The 14,312-nt window shown below is 39.2% G+C and overlaps 2 protein-coding genes across 3 annotated transcripts in view; one reads left to right on the top strand and one right to left on the bottom strand.

Annotated features, from left to right (window-relative positions):
* Positions 1–6,668, bottom strand: LOC116042716 (retinol dehydrogenase 8-like). Its single transcript, XM_031289032.2, has 6 exons — positions 6,411–6,668; positions 2,482–2,643; positions 2,193–2,372; positions 1,830–1,923; positions 502–685; positions 1–385 (listed from the first exon to the last, which is right to left on the bottom strand). Exons 1-6 carry the CDS (start codon positions 6,514–6,516, stop codon positions 158–160), a joined length of 954 nt encoding a protein of 317 aa, XP_031144892.1. The 5' UTR covers positions 6,517–6,668; the 3' UTR covers positions 1–157.
* The window catches only part of LOC116042715 (collagen alpha-1(XI) chain-like), a 53,609-nt gene continuing 45,685 nt past the window's right edge, over positions 6,389–14,312 (top strand). The window contains exon 1 of one of the 2 annotated variants that reach the window (XM_031289031.2): positions 6,389–6,596. Coding sequence is in view for 1 of the 2 variants with exons in the window: in XM_031289030.2 (XP_031144890.1) it covers positions 9,240–9,318 (79 nt within the window). In the remaining variant the exon portion in view is untranslated. Of the gene's footprint in view, positions 6,597–8,903; positions 9,319–14,312 lie in introns of those variants that run through there. The other variant, XM_031289030.2, reaches the window with a different exon arrangement.

Here is a 14,312-nt window from a genome sequence, read left to right as displayed (position 1 = left end):
AGAAATGACTGTTCATTACAAAACATGTAACTGTATATAAACACAGGGAAATATGGCAGCTCACAGAAGATTATCTCTTTGAAGCTGTTTTTAAGCCGAGGTAGCTTGTGGTCTACATCCTCAAGGTGTTCCACATTTGTGTATAAGATATAAGTTTCTAGTTTGGTGAAACGGTCCTGCTCCTCAGACATCCACAGGTGAGATACTTCATGACAGTCATGCTGATGTGCATTAGAGGTCCCAGGTTAAAGAGCATGTGGTAGAAGGCATGGACAGACAGGCCTCCAGTTTCATCAGCGTATTTCAGCGCTACGATGGGAGTGTACAGGGGGTTGGTCAGATTACGGAAGCGTGGTCTGCTTGCTTCAATCACTTTCTTGGTACACTGCAGAGCGTGAGAGGATGGACAAAAAAGACAGAGAGATATCCAGTCAGACCTGCAGGATTAATTGCAGATGTGTCACTGGGAAGCTAAGTCACTCAGACTGCATGTGAACTTACCCTGGCGATGTCATCTGGCGTTTGTCCCAGTGTCTCAAAAATGTCAATAGAAGAAGGAAGATAGACATTCTTGAAGTAATGCACCGTATCAGGATCAGCTCCAGGACACTCCTTCTGCTTCACTTCCTCAATCATCTTTGTCTCAAATTCTGTGCGCACCGGGCCCGGCTCGATCAGCGACAATCTAAGGAGAGAGACACGCAACAGAGGGGGAACATAAGAAGACTGGAACTCAACAAAAGAGCGTTGTTAGATTGAGGAAGAGCTCAGTGGCAAATGGGTAACACTAGTGCTGAAATCATTAATTGATTAATATCGCAAATGAATATTAATCAACAACAATTTCAATAATTTATTAATCCCTTCAACATTTGGACGTAGTCTTCCTAAATTAAAACAAATTGACTTTGCAATGAATTTGGACACAAAGTATTTAGGATTTATAACAGCGTTGGACTGTCCGACTAAAGTAAAGAAAGTAAACACAATATTTTTGAGGTTTTAGTTGTATATTCTGCATCACATTGTCAGAACCAGTGGGAGGCTGATAATCAGACTCATTTTGTTTTCACTTGCTGAAAAAGTTGTTGGTTAAAGATGCAGTAGGTAAGACTTATAAAACTAACTTTCTGTCATATTTGCTTAAACTGACCCTATGTTCGAGTAGAACTACATGAAGCAGGTAATTTAAAAAAAATCTGGCTCCTCTGGCACCACCTACAGCCTGTAGTGTGATTTGCAAAAATCCACCGCTCCCTGTTCAGATGCAACAATCAGGGCCGTGGGGGGGTGTCTATCTGCGTGTCAATCACTGCTCATGCACATGCATTCATTCTCCCTTGTGGGGGGAGTGGTTTAGGAGACCGTTTGGGCTTTAGCAGAAAGGGGGGAGGGACTGAGAAGTTGTCGATGTTCAAATTCTTTGGCCTGGATCTTCACAATCCTACTTACGGCACCTTTAATAGTGGCTGGTAAACGATTTATAGTTTAATATAATTTACTAAATAAAAATGCGTAACAGAAAAGCATTTAACGTTTTATCCAGCGCCATCATCAGGCCAAAATTTTAATGCAAATTTAAATGTGTCCAATACTTATTGTACAATACTAATTATGACCACATACATACTAATGACATTGTCATCAACCTCAGCTGTACTTTGAGTTTAGTGCTAATTAGCAAACTGGTTCATGAAATGGTTCAATCATGATTTTCAGGCCTAGATAAAAGGAGGAGGCAACACACGATTAAAGCCTGTTGTTAAATGTCAGACTCTGTGTCTATGTGGTTTGTTAGTAATGACGGAAGTAGCATCAGGGGCACTCACGTGACATTAAACTTCAAGAGCTGAACAGCCAAACTCTCACAGAAGCCCTCCATAGCAAACTTGGAAGCTGCATACACGTCATTAAACACCACACCTATAGAAACACAGTAAATGCTTACATTTCACTTTGAGACAACATGCACAGTTTAATAGATCAGTTCTTCTTGTTCACTGTTTCGTACTGACATACAGCAGTACTTAAACTCCATTAGTCTTCCTTCAGCTTTCCACCCACTCTTCCATTCGTCCGTCATCAACCCATACATACATCAAACTGAAGCTGACAAACTGTCATTTCTCCCTGTTAGCGTTTGACGCCCTACCCCGCCTCACCTCCCTTCTCCTACCATACCGTCTGCTAACCTTGCAGTCCCATCACACTGCTGACCACGATGATGTGTCCTCCTTTCCTCTTCTTCATGTCAGGCATCACCTCCTTGATCATGCGGATCACCCCAAAGAAATTGGTCTCAAACACCTTCTTCATCTCTTCGATGGGGATGCTCTCTATTGGACCCACTAGGCCGATACCTGCGTTATTGACTGGTCAGGAGATGAAGAAGGAATCAAAGAGGACAAGGAAGAAGTTGAGTATGAACATCACTTTGGGACAGCGTACCAGTGCAACACGATAAGGATGCATTTTACTCACTGAGGACATCCACGTGTCGATCTTTGATGCCATCAAAACACTGTTTGACGGACTCATCGTTGCAGACGTCCAGTACAGCCAGAGAAAGAGTTTTCCCGTATGCATCCCCGGCAGCTTCCACCAGCTTATCTTTACGTTTCAGGTCACGCATCGTTGCTATGACTGAACAGGTGGAAAAGAGGGAAAACAAAGAGATTGAGAGGAGCGCAGAAGAGATTTCTTTTAATGTATGTATTGAATAGTCTTGAGTTTTGAAAAAATGCTTTGCAGTACTTATCAGCCATGTGAATGGAGTTGAATAAAGGTTCATAGAGACAAAGCCCCCCAGTCTGTTCCTCTAGTATATGTAACTCACTTGGTTTTAATGTATTTCTTTAGTAACTCTTTCCAAAACATGTTCATGTGGTTTTATTTTCACACTCTAACCTGTATGGGTATCTACTGTATTATTTGTAGACCTCCTTATAGAAAGATAGATAGATACAATTTGTTTATGACAATTTAACAACATATTCCATGATCCTTAGCCAATGGCACACGGTCAGAACTGTTGTTTTAGGATGCTGAGGTGTTCATACTTTTACTTTTAGTTTAAAAAAATTATCAGTTAACAGTTATAAACAAAATGTGTTTTTAATCTCTCTATATATACTGTAGCCACGCTAGGGGTCAAGACTGAAATATCTCAACAACGTTTGGATGGACTGCCATGAAATTTAGTTTCAACATTCATGTTCCCTGGGGGATGAAGCCCACTGACCTTTGTGATCCTCTTACCTTTATTAATACTTTGGTTTATGACTTGCCAAACTAATGACATTTTCATCAGCCTCGGCTGTACTTTATTGTTTAATGTTAATACTAATAAAATGTTACCGTGCTAACACTTAACTAGGATGTGAACATTGTAAACAACATACCTGTTAAACATCAGCATGTTAGGATTGTCATTGCCAGCTCAGCTTGTAGTTCAAAGCACTGCTGTGCCTAAGTGCAACCTCACCGAGCCATTAACATGGCTATGGACTCTAAGGTGTGTTAAATGTAAGTCTGTATGGTCATGAGATTTCATGAACAATAGAAATTGTTGAGTAGATAGGACACATGCACACCTTTTCTGCTATGCCACAACTAGGGCTGCACGATATTAGGAAAATATCTAATTGCGATTATTTTGACTGATATTGCGATTGCGATATGATTCACGATATTGGAGGGAATGATCATTTTTGCATCATTATTCTCATTTTCATTGAAAAAAAAAAAAAAATATATATATATATATATATATATATATATATATATATATAAAAAATGATTGAAGTGTGATTTCTTTTGCGAGGATCTGTACCAAACAAAGATTTTTTCTTTAGTCTGTAGGATACAATTTGTAGACCGGGATGTCTCTGCAGCATCACAATACTTTTTATTTTAGAATTTTAGAATGGTTTGACACATATAACAAATATTGCGCCCCCCTGCAATTTGGATATTAGTACATACTAGTACATATTGCGATTTCGATAAATTTGCGATTAATTGTGCAGCCCTAGCCACAACTTCTTTGTGGTTTTTATATTGGCAGCTTTAATAAAAAAAAAAAAAAAAAAAAAAAGAGTAGCACCTCCACACTGACTTTAAACCGCAAGTTGATTTAAATATTTCAATCTCAATTAGATCTTTGTCATGCCATTTTGACCTGTGTGCAGGCATGATTCTTTTAGTCATTGCTGTTTGCCAATAGCCCTGCGTATGATTATGATCCTTTAATTTCCATGGGTAGCTTCCAAGTGTGAGTTTGTGAATGGATGTAACACTCCCACAGCACTACACCTTCAGGCTGCTGCTGTAAATAGGCATGTGATTAGGCAACCTGCCCAGGTAAATGAGGTTTAAACAAGACAATATCACTATCTGGAGAGTCAAACTGAGTTTTTCTTTGCCTCAGGCTGCATTTAGGTTCACACAAGACGCACACATAAATAAATGTTGATGAGTAGACTCCAGTGTCTTCATATGTGTGTAAAGTACAAAATGTTTTTATGAATGATTGTGCAGCATCAACACGTTCTGTCTGTGTGCATTTCCATCCTGAGTGATCCTGACTTTTGTATGTTTCCTGTCATAGCAGTGAACGGAAAGAAAGGAGTAATGGTCATGAAGAACTGGGAGAATATTGTCAGAGACATGCGATGATAGGTGAGAATGGAGGGTAAAGTACACACATACACAGGCACAAAGGAAACTGTGTTCACATACTGTACACCCCGTTTATTTTTTCTAACTGAATTCTCTTTTTGAATAAGTGAAATAACACAACAATGGGAAAAGTATTGCTAAAGATAGTAATTGTAGTAAAAATAACCTTAAGTAGCCCTATTATAGCCCATCTGTGCTCCTGTTACAACAGTCAGTTTACATATCAGCACTGCGTTGGGGAATAGCCCTCGCCAGCCTGTCATCCACAATGGAGCTCAGCGAGCCGAGCCATAATTAGCCTAACCAAGGCTGTAGTGGGGCTTTAGTTATTTTCTGCTGTTACATGCATAAGAGTAAGACATTTGGCCTTGTTTAGTTCAAATCCGTTTTTTGTCATATCCAGACTGTATACAGATTGATTTTAGAAAGTCTGGACAGCAAAAAAAACACATGAGTGCGATTTTTGCAAATCAAACCACATTTAGAGGTGGTTTGAAATGTGATTCCAATCGGATTTCTACAGATGCGTCTCAGTCCGGCGGCTTTGGCTGCTCAAATCGTATTTCAAAGTGTGTTTTGCGTCACTCATGTATCCAAGAGCCTAATTGTGCCTATGCTTAAGTTGTTGAGAAACAAATTAGATTTGTCTGCAGTCTGAACGTAGAAAAGGTTTAGTTGTGATCAGAGAAGTTGTGTCTTGTGAGGCTGCATGATTTGTTTTGTCAATTTTACAAAGTCATTGCATGGTAATGCAGTGTACTGTAAATGCAGATTGATTTTAAAAAGTCTGCACTGCTTTACCTTATAATGATAATATAACTCACTAATAAACTTTAATACGGTATGAAAATGAAATGGAAACCAATGGTTAACTGGAACAATAGAAACAATTTATTCACATTTTTAAAAGTATAATGTAAAGTATACATTATTTTTTAGTTTTTACTGATAGGCTGACACATGGAAAAAAACATTGGTATGGTCCTTTAAGTGGACCGCCAGCAATTAGACAAATTAGGTTTAAAAATAAAAGAGAAAGTGGGTTAAATCAAAAGATAAATCTTTTTTTTGTATCTGGACCACAGAAAGTTGACCGTGACCTCTGACCTCCCTGCGGGGAGATGAAATAGTGAAGGATGCAGAGTTTCCTCTTCAGGTTTCAGTAATGAACACAGCCTGGAATTTGCTCCATTGTATCCAGTTATCAATTTATTCCCATTCATTTTCTAGGATCAGACAGTTTTGTTATTGATTCTAAATTGGATCCTCATTTACTCTCATGTGGTTCAGATTGAATTTTTTTTTTATATTTAAACCGCTGCAAACAGCATGCAGCATCTCTTTAGATGGAAATCACTCCTCTGTAGAAACAGTGACTTCAGTCTTCATAATCGTGTGGACTATGTAACACTCTTATGTGCACTACACTCATTACGTAAGCATCCTTACAGTGCAGACGAAGTAGAGGAGTGATAGCAAATATAAAGGGTTTAACAAGTGATGTAACATTTACCATGCAAATAAGGTTATTGGTAGGTAGTAGTTGTTTGTTTATTATTGAATTGTCGTTCTTGTCTTGTCTATTCTTTCTTGTTATGCTTTGGCAACACAAATGTAGCCTATTTACATGATGTGCTAAAGCAAATTGCAATTGAATGTTCTCTCTCTCTTTCTAACACACACACACACACACACACACACACACACACACACACACACAGTGCACCTACCGTGATAGCGCTTCTGTTCATCCTTGGCCAGCATCACAGCCATCCTCAGACCGATACCGGAGGAGCAGCCGGTGATCAGCACCACTTTCTGCCCGGGACTCACCATGGCTCCCCTGCCTCTCTGCTCCGTTGTCACCCTGAGACACCAGCAGACCAGCAGCTCTGCAGGCTGAGTGGCGATTTAAGGTGAGAGCAAGTGTAAGAGGATTAGAGAGACAGAGAGAGAGTCACATGGACAGAGTACAACAACAGTGAGATTATCTGTCCAGTAAACGCTTGCTTGCCCCGGTCTGTCCTGTGGGAGTCATGTCCAACTTCTTTATTTTAGTCCATGATGGAAAAATATTGCCATGGCATTATCTGAAACTTAATAAACCCTCTGCCTGTCAGACTTGTCTGACCAACAGTGTGAAGAACAAATTGATAAGCACCCATTTAAAGTCACATATCGATATGTAACAGTCAGCTTCTGCTCAGCAAAGAGATGCAGCACCCCCCAGTGGTCAATATGATTATTCTTCATGTCTGTCTAACTCTATCAATGGAAAGACTTCTGTTATTCAAAGCCAACACAAATCTGGCTACATTATACATGATGATGCCAGAAGATGTTTTTTTTGGCAGAGTGAGTTATATAATAATAGATGAAACAAAAGATACACACACAAGTACAACATTTCTCTGCATGTCTCCCTCTCTTTTGCACGCACACACACACACACACACACACACACACACACACACACACACACGCACACGGACGCGCGCACACACACACACACACACACACACACACACACACGCACACGGACGCGCGCACACACACACACACACACACACACACACACACACACACACACACACTTTCAACACCTGAGCGTTGCTGCCAGTCTTAAGACAACCCACTTGAAGCAGGACGAAGAGCGTTTGGAAATATTCCTGGAATCTATTTTTTTCTCTTTTCTCTTTACAAAAAAAAGTCTGTGTGTGTGTGTGTGTGTGTGTGTGTGTGTGTGTGTGTGTGTGTGTGTGTGTGCAATTTACTTCTGTTACCAAAACAGCACTGTTACCAAAACATTAACTAGTAATGATTATTGTACATCACATTTAAAGTATCTGTGTTTTTATTTTACAAAAACACAAGTTTATCTGATCATTAGTAACAGGCTGGAAAGCACTTATTCTTTTCCTCTCACCTTCACAAAAGACAAGAAAATGCTGCTGCAAGATGAATAATTCCTACTCACATGAAACTACAGTGTCAGGTGACTTTAATACCTACACCTTTAATCTAGCCCTCTGCTTCATGTGCACATATCATAGTGTGTCAGTTGTCAATACACAGTAGAATGTGCCAAAACTGTTATTGATAAGACAGATTTTTGGCACATTTCTTTTTCTGCTGAAATGTTTTGTTGTTTTTGTCATTTTAGACACTCCTTGACAGATTTCATTCTTAAAGCTTAATTTGTTAGAATATCAAGTGCATTTTGTTATATTTTAATGTAGCCTATAAAATAAGCTACTGTACTAAATAAATATTTTTGGATTTGATTACACAATTATATTTGGTCCTGAATCACCTGCTCATAGTCATACTATCCTTCTAAGTCTTCTAAGAGTCATATTTTAGCCTACAAGTGATCTAAATAAAAACATGTCTAAATGGATGCTGAAGCAGGACAGGGGAGACCTGAGGCTCATATACGTAGGTATTCATGTGCACGTGTGCATGTGGATGCATGCACTGAGCTCTGATCCTGTCAGCCTTTTTCACCCATAGACTGTGAAAAACCCTATAAACTTCTCCCTATAAAATGTTTCTGATACCTCCCCATGAGCTGCTTGTTTCTTTTGACATCAGAAAAAAAGAATGAATAACCCCTGGATTAAAAGGCAGGAAGCACATTTTGTCTTTTTAATTGTGCCTATAGAAAGAATATGGTGTATGTGTGTTGGAAGAAAGTGTGGGGTGGGCAAAGACAGACAGGCACTGGAATTTGGAATCTGCAGCAGCATTTTTTTTTATTAGTTGGGCAGCACCGATGTCCTGTCCTAGCATGCTTTGTGTGTGTGTGTGTGTGTGTGTGTGTGTGTGTGTGTAGAGAGTAATAGAACATTAAGAAAATATATATATATATATTTTTTTTTTCGTTCATGTTGGAAGTTTTATATTTGGTCCTATCGAAAGAAACTTTGCTAGCAGTTTTTTTTTTAAACATTAAAACTTATTGCACGTGCCCAAGCATATTTGTGTGTAACGTGTACGTGCGGGTGCGTGCGTGCCAACGTGCGCACACGCGCAAAAGAGAAATAGAGATAGACACCACATAGTCCCTTAAATCACTCAGACAATAATGATGCGAATAATGACACGCGCAGTAATTATGTTTCTGTACAGCCCCACGAGCCGTTAACCAGGAGTCTCTGGGGAGGGAGGGGTCACCCCGGAGGAGAGAGGGTGCGAGGGGAGGGGGGAGGAGAGGAGAGAAAGTGGGGAAAGTGGGTGAACAAGGAAAAAGACCTTGTGAGATTAAGGATTTTTTCCCCCCCGCTGGTCTCCCCTCTTCATCCGTCCGTCCAGAAGAAAAACAGTAAAGACCGGAGAACAAGCGCTGCTGAATATATTTTTTCATCAATTAAATCAGCCTTAATGCATGCGCGCTCTTAATTGCCAGCTGGTAAAGTGCGTGTTGAGACGCACGGGCGCGAGGAAGCAGTTCCTCTCGCGCGCAAAGCCAAAAGTTTCTCTGACTTCAGGTGTCTCGCGGAGCGCAGGGGACGCACGAGGGAATTATTGGCCGCCGTATCGATATCTTCAAATGCAATATGATGGATCGATGGAGTCCAGTGCGCGAGACATGGCTGCTGTTGCTGCTTGTCTCGGTGTTTTACACCTCAATGGCAGGTAGGCTGACATATTAATGACTGTTTACTTGTTTATCTTTGTGCAAATAATTAGCTCCCTGAGTTCAATTTTACCTAATTGTATTTTAGCCTGTAAAAAAGTTGAAGTCCTTTCCTTTCTTCCTCTCTTTGTGTCACATCAGTTGTCACCACCTGCCTTCCGGCCCCTGATGAGCTCATCGTCGTTTAAGTGTCATCCTTAACCCTTCCTTAACATAATTTGTACAACTTTCATTTGTGGATCTAGACAAATATTTGATTGTCTATGTGATCTTGGTTTGTCAGGGATAGGTCAATTCCCAAAACACACCCCCTCTCCCCCCAAAAAAACGTCTTCTAGTCATTTTCCACTCAACTTTCAGAACAAATTACTTTTTGACAGATACTTTTGTAATGCCAGGTCAGGCAGACATAAAGCTTATTGAACTGAACCACCATATTTCTGGGCTCCTTGAGCCCACTGCACATTTGCTAGACAGTCGAAAGGCATAGGCCTATATGTCTAGACTTGTTCTGCCATACCTGCATCAGTCTGTGCTCTCATACACCAGCATACAGGATTTTGAACTAGGTAATGGGGAACAGACTGAGGAAAATTAAAGTGAGCTGTGCTGAACTGTACTGGGGACTCTTGCTTACAGCAGCCACTCGAGCTGCACTGGAAACATATGAGGAGGACTTTGTTCTTCTGGGGCTTTTGGAGCCTGGTGTCACTCATGGTTATATCAGCATACATGCAAGTGTGTGCCATCAATGTGTTTGAGTAGCAAAGTGTTATGGACTTTGCTGTTCTTAAAGAGACCATGCAAACTACAGAACATTTCAAAACTAGAGAAAGTAAAGTACTTTTTGTCTGTTATAGCAGATGACAGATGAGTTAGGCCTAATGGATCAGGACAGGTCAGATGAGTCAGGTAATTCCTAAATATTAAATCGACTTCCAAATATTTTGTATTTTATATTTCCATTTAAACTTTGTGATATTCATTGAAATGTCAAGTCAAGTTTCAAGACAAGAACATCACATTAAGCTTCAAAGTTCGTTCTTGACCTTGGAAACAATAGTTGAAATAACAGTTTCATCGCATTTAGTCTACAGTATTTGGTAGCTATTCTGGAGCATTCGATCATACTACATCAGCAGATGGAATGTTGTAAGTTGTCATGGAATTGTAGATGTTTTTATTTCCATTTTGTCCCGAGCACTTATTGTCCATGTAAGCTTAAAGGAATAGTTTGACATTTTGGGAAATACGCCTACTGCTTTCTTACCGAGAGTTAAATCAGAAGATCATACACACATGTTTGTACAGTAAATAGAAAGCTTGAGCCAGAGCCAGAAGCTGATTAGCTTAGCTTAGCTTATCTTAGCAAAAAGATTTAAATCTAGGAGACAGCTAGCTGACTCTGTACAAAGGCAACAAAATCACTAATTAGCACTTGAAAGCACATTAATTAACACTATATTTTGTTTGTTTAATGCATTTAAAAAAACCAACACTAACAACAACACTTTGCGGTGTCACATGATGATACATATCGGACTATTTCTTGGCCAGGGGCAGTAAATTCCTTGTCTTGGAGGTTGCTAGGCATCTAGGAAAGACAAACTCTTGGCAAGAAAGCGAATAAGCAGATTTCCCAAAAATGTTAAAACAATTTTAAAACTACTTACTACTACTTTAAAAGTTGAGCTTCAAAGTGAATTCTGGATCTCGGAAACAGCAGTTGGCAAAACTCACAACAACAACTCAAGATGAGATGAATGAATGAATAAATAACATGGGATGTAATCGAAAGTTCTAGAACAGCTACTTAATGAACCTTGAGTTTAGGTTGTCGCATATAATGTCCTCATGGGCTTTACAGATCCAAAACACAGTTCTCAACCTGTCTAAGCACTCAGGAAAACCAAGGAAAAGCTTAAAAAAACCCTTCATTTTAACTTCATCACATCTGTTGTTTTCCTCATTTAATGGCTGTTTTATTTGCAAGTCAGCATGCACCCGCTCTATTTAGGATTACATCAGCGATTCACTGTGAAAGAGTCAGCGAACAGGTGACTTGGCAAAAACCCCACCATGGTGCCTCGACATGCTGCATCTGAAGAGCTTCTGAGAGAGATAGCTGAAAATATTTGTTATGTCCCGACAACCAACCTGCCTTTGTACTGGCTACTTTATTCTAGTTTATGCGATCATGTCTCAGTGATGTATTAAAAAACTAAGTGAAGACAGAGGTTGTTAGGCTTTTTTACAGAATGATTAGCCCACATGCTGGGTCAAACCTCACTCTGTCTGTAAAGGTCATTACTCAAGTGTGTGACCTCCTGACCTTTAGGGTCATCTAGGGTCAAACTCGGTCGGGGTGTAGCATCACCCACCTGGCGAGCAGAGAACACATCCTTTAGGAATTTATTCGTAAATAACCCATCTGGTAAAGTGAAACACAGAAAAACAAAGTCCTACACACATATAGGGGTGTAACGATTCATCGGTCTGGATAGATGTATCGATTCAGTGATCCACGATCCAATATTATCGATGCAAAGTGATACACATCATTTGTAACACGCCTCTTTATTTTAATTACCACTTTATATTTGTCCTTTTTATTAAAAAGAATAATTTGTTTTTAATTTAAATGTCCGGAAGAGCTCAGTAATAAAATTGTCAAATGGTATTTTTACTAGCTTTTTTTGAGTTGCATATCGATCGCAGGCCCCTGAATTGAATCAAATTGAAATCGTATCATGACAGACTCAGCAAATATCGTATCCTTGTCCAAAGAATCCATATAATATTGTATCGTTATAAAACTTGCGATTTACACCCCTACACACATACACGCAGTATAATGTCTCACTTTCCTCTTCAGCTACTGGACAAACTCGTCCGTAACACCTATAATTAAACTGTCTTCAGTAACATGTCACTCTCTGTTTTTTTTGCCTAATGCAATTGTCAAATGCAATCACACACCTGGCTGTCAGCAGATTGGGTGTAAATTATGATCATAGTTATGAGCAATGTGGTCAAGTTACGGTCAAGAATGTCACAGTCTGGCCTAAGGTGTTTCAGGGTCATACCTGGTTCACTACCAGCTTTAAATCTGACCCTTGCTATTTATTGCTTTCAAAGTATTCAGTAAAATCATCTGGTTGCCAGTGTAACACAGCTATATCCAAGTATGTTTAATTTAAAGCCTTCCTGCTAGATTTTGAGCTAATTGCTGAAAATGGTGTGATGTTTAGATAATGGAATAAAAAAGTAATATCAGTGTTCTGTTTGGTGAGAAAATCAGACTTGGTTTAAGATCTGTACTCTATGAGACTCTCAGCCAAGCAGACACACATTACTAAGTAAGAGATACCTGCCTCACCTTTTCAGTGTGTTTTTCTTACATTTCATTGCCTGGAATCCACAACTTGATAGCTTTTTACCCTGGCACAACATTGAAAGACTAAAGGTTAAAAAGATCAGTTGCTGCATGTGTCTGCATAGGATGAAAATGTTAAAAAATGGTGCTGTTCTTGCCAAACCCCAATCATTGATGTTACAGCAAGTGTTCTTGATTTGGCAGATGATGGGAAACACCTGCTGTGACTCTGAATGGGATGTGGCCAGAGGCACTAGAGCTGTAATTGGGCCTTAAAAGTTTGGCCCGACAAGGCCCGAGCCCGACAGAATTAGTTTGCAGATACCGGTATTTATGAACCAAAATATTGGACAAAATAACATTTTGATCTGATGATGGCACTAGATTGAAAGTTAAGGGATCACCAAATATATTACAATTCATCTTGAAGAGAACCTGAATTTTCATTCAGCTTCAGCTGTACTTTAGTTGTTTAATGTTTAGTGTTGATTAGCAAACGTTAGCATGTTAACACACTAAACAAAGATGTTGACATTGCTGGTAATGTAGTAAGTAAAATGCTGAGCTCTTGCTTTACCATTTCTGGCAGATTTCTCCCCAATATGGAATGACCATTTCCTCTTTACTGCCATACTTCCTGTCACTGATAATTTCACTTTTGTCCTGGGGACAGTGTAGATCATGGAAATAGAATGGTAGTAGAACGGACATTCCCATTCAAATCAACGCAGGAGGGTCAGAGCAGCAGCCACTTGATGACGTAATGCTTTAACATTTATGTTTCAGTGAATATAATGTTTTAGTCCAGAGTGTGTAATTTTAGGGTGCCAAATGTTTTTGGATGGAAAATGTAGTATGAGTGTGCTGTGAGTTATGGAGTACATTTTGTTCAACATTATTTTTCTTTCACATGAAATTAATGGTAGAGCATCTTTATAATAGACACAACTCTCTTTAAAGTCTATAAAATTTAACAGCAATATCTAGGAGGGGAAAACAGCATCAGATCAAGAAATTGATGTGTCTAATACTTAATACCTGCAAAACATTCCCATCAGCCTCAGCTGTACTTTGGGTTTAGTGCCAAAGAGCAAACGTAAGCATGCTATCCCACTAAACTAAGATGGTGAACATGGTAAACTATCATTGTCTAAATGTATCTAAACGTTTGTGAGCATGTTAGCATGCTGACTTTAGCATTCAGTTCAGCCACACAGAGCTGCTAGCATGGCTGTTTAGTTTTAGTTTAGTTCATTTGCACAAGGATATAAAGTGCATACAAAAACAAGCAATTACAGTGCATGAGCGGAAAGAAGCCTAATAGGCTTATTCAGAGTTCTCCCCTTATATAAAATAGAAGAAGAAAAAAAACAACTAAACATGATAATTCCTCTACAAAATTTTTTAAATAAAATTAAGGCAAGCAATACAACCAAGAACAAACAGATGTTTGTAGTGTTTTTTGTAGTAGTTTTGTTTTAACTCTTTTGACATTTCTTAGTGCCATTTATCAAACCATTTTCTATATTGTACCCTGCTATAATTGAAGTCAGATTTGTCCTAGTTTATAGCAAACACAGTTGACTTTGGTGTAAAGTCTCTGTTGAGCCTTTCCAA

This window comes from Sander lucioperca, chromosome 4 (assembly GCF_008315115.2).
Source record: "Sander lucioperca isolate FBNREF2018 chromosome 4, SLUC_FBN_1.2, whole genome shotgun sequence".
NCBI lineage: Eukaryota > Metazoa > Chordata > Actinopteri > Perciformes > Percidae > Sander > Sander lucioperca.
The sequence above is the reverse complement of the archived record's forward strand: the minus strand, read 5'-3'. Positions and strand labels throughout refer to the sequence as shown.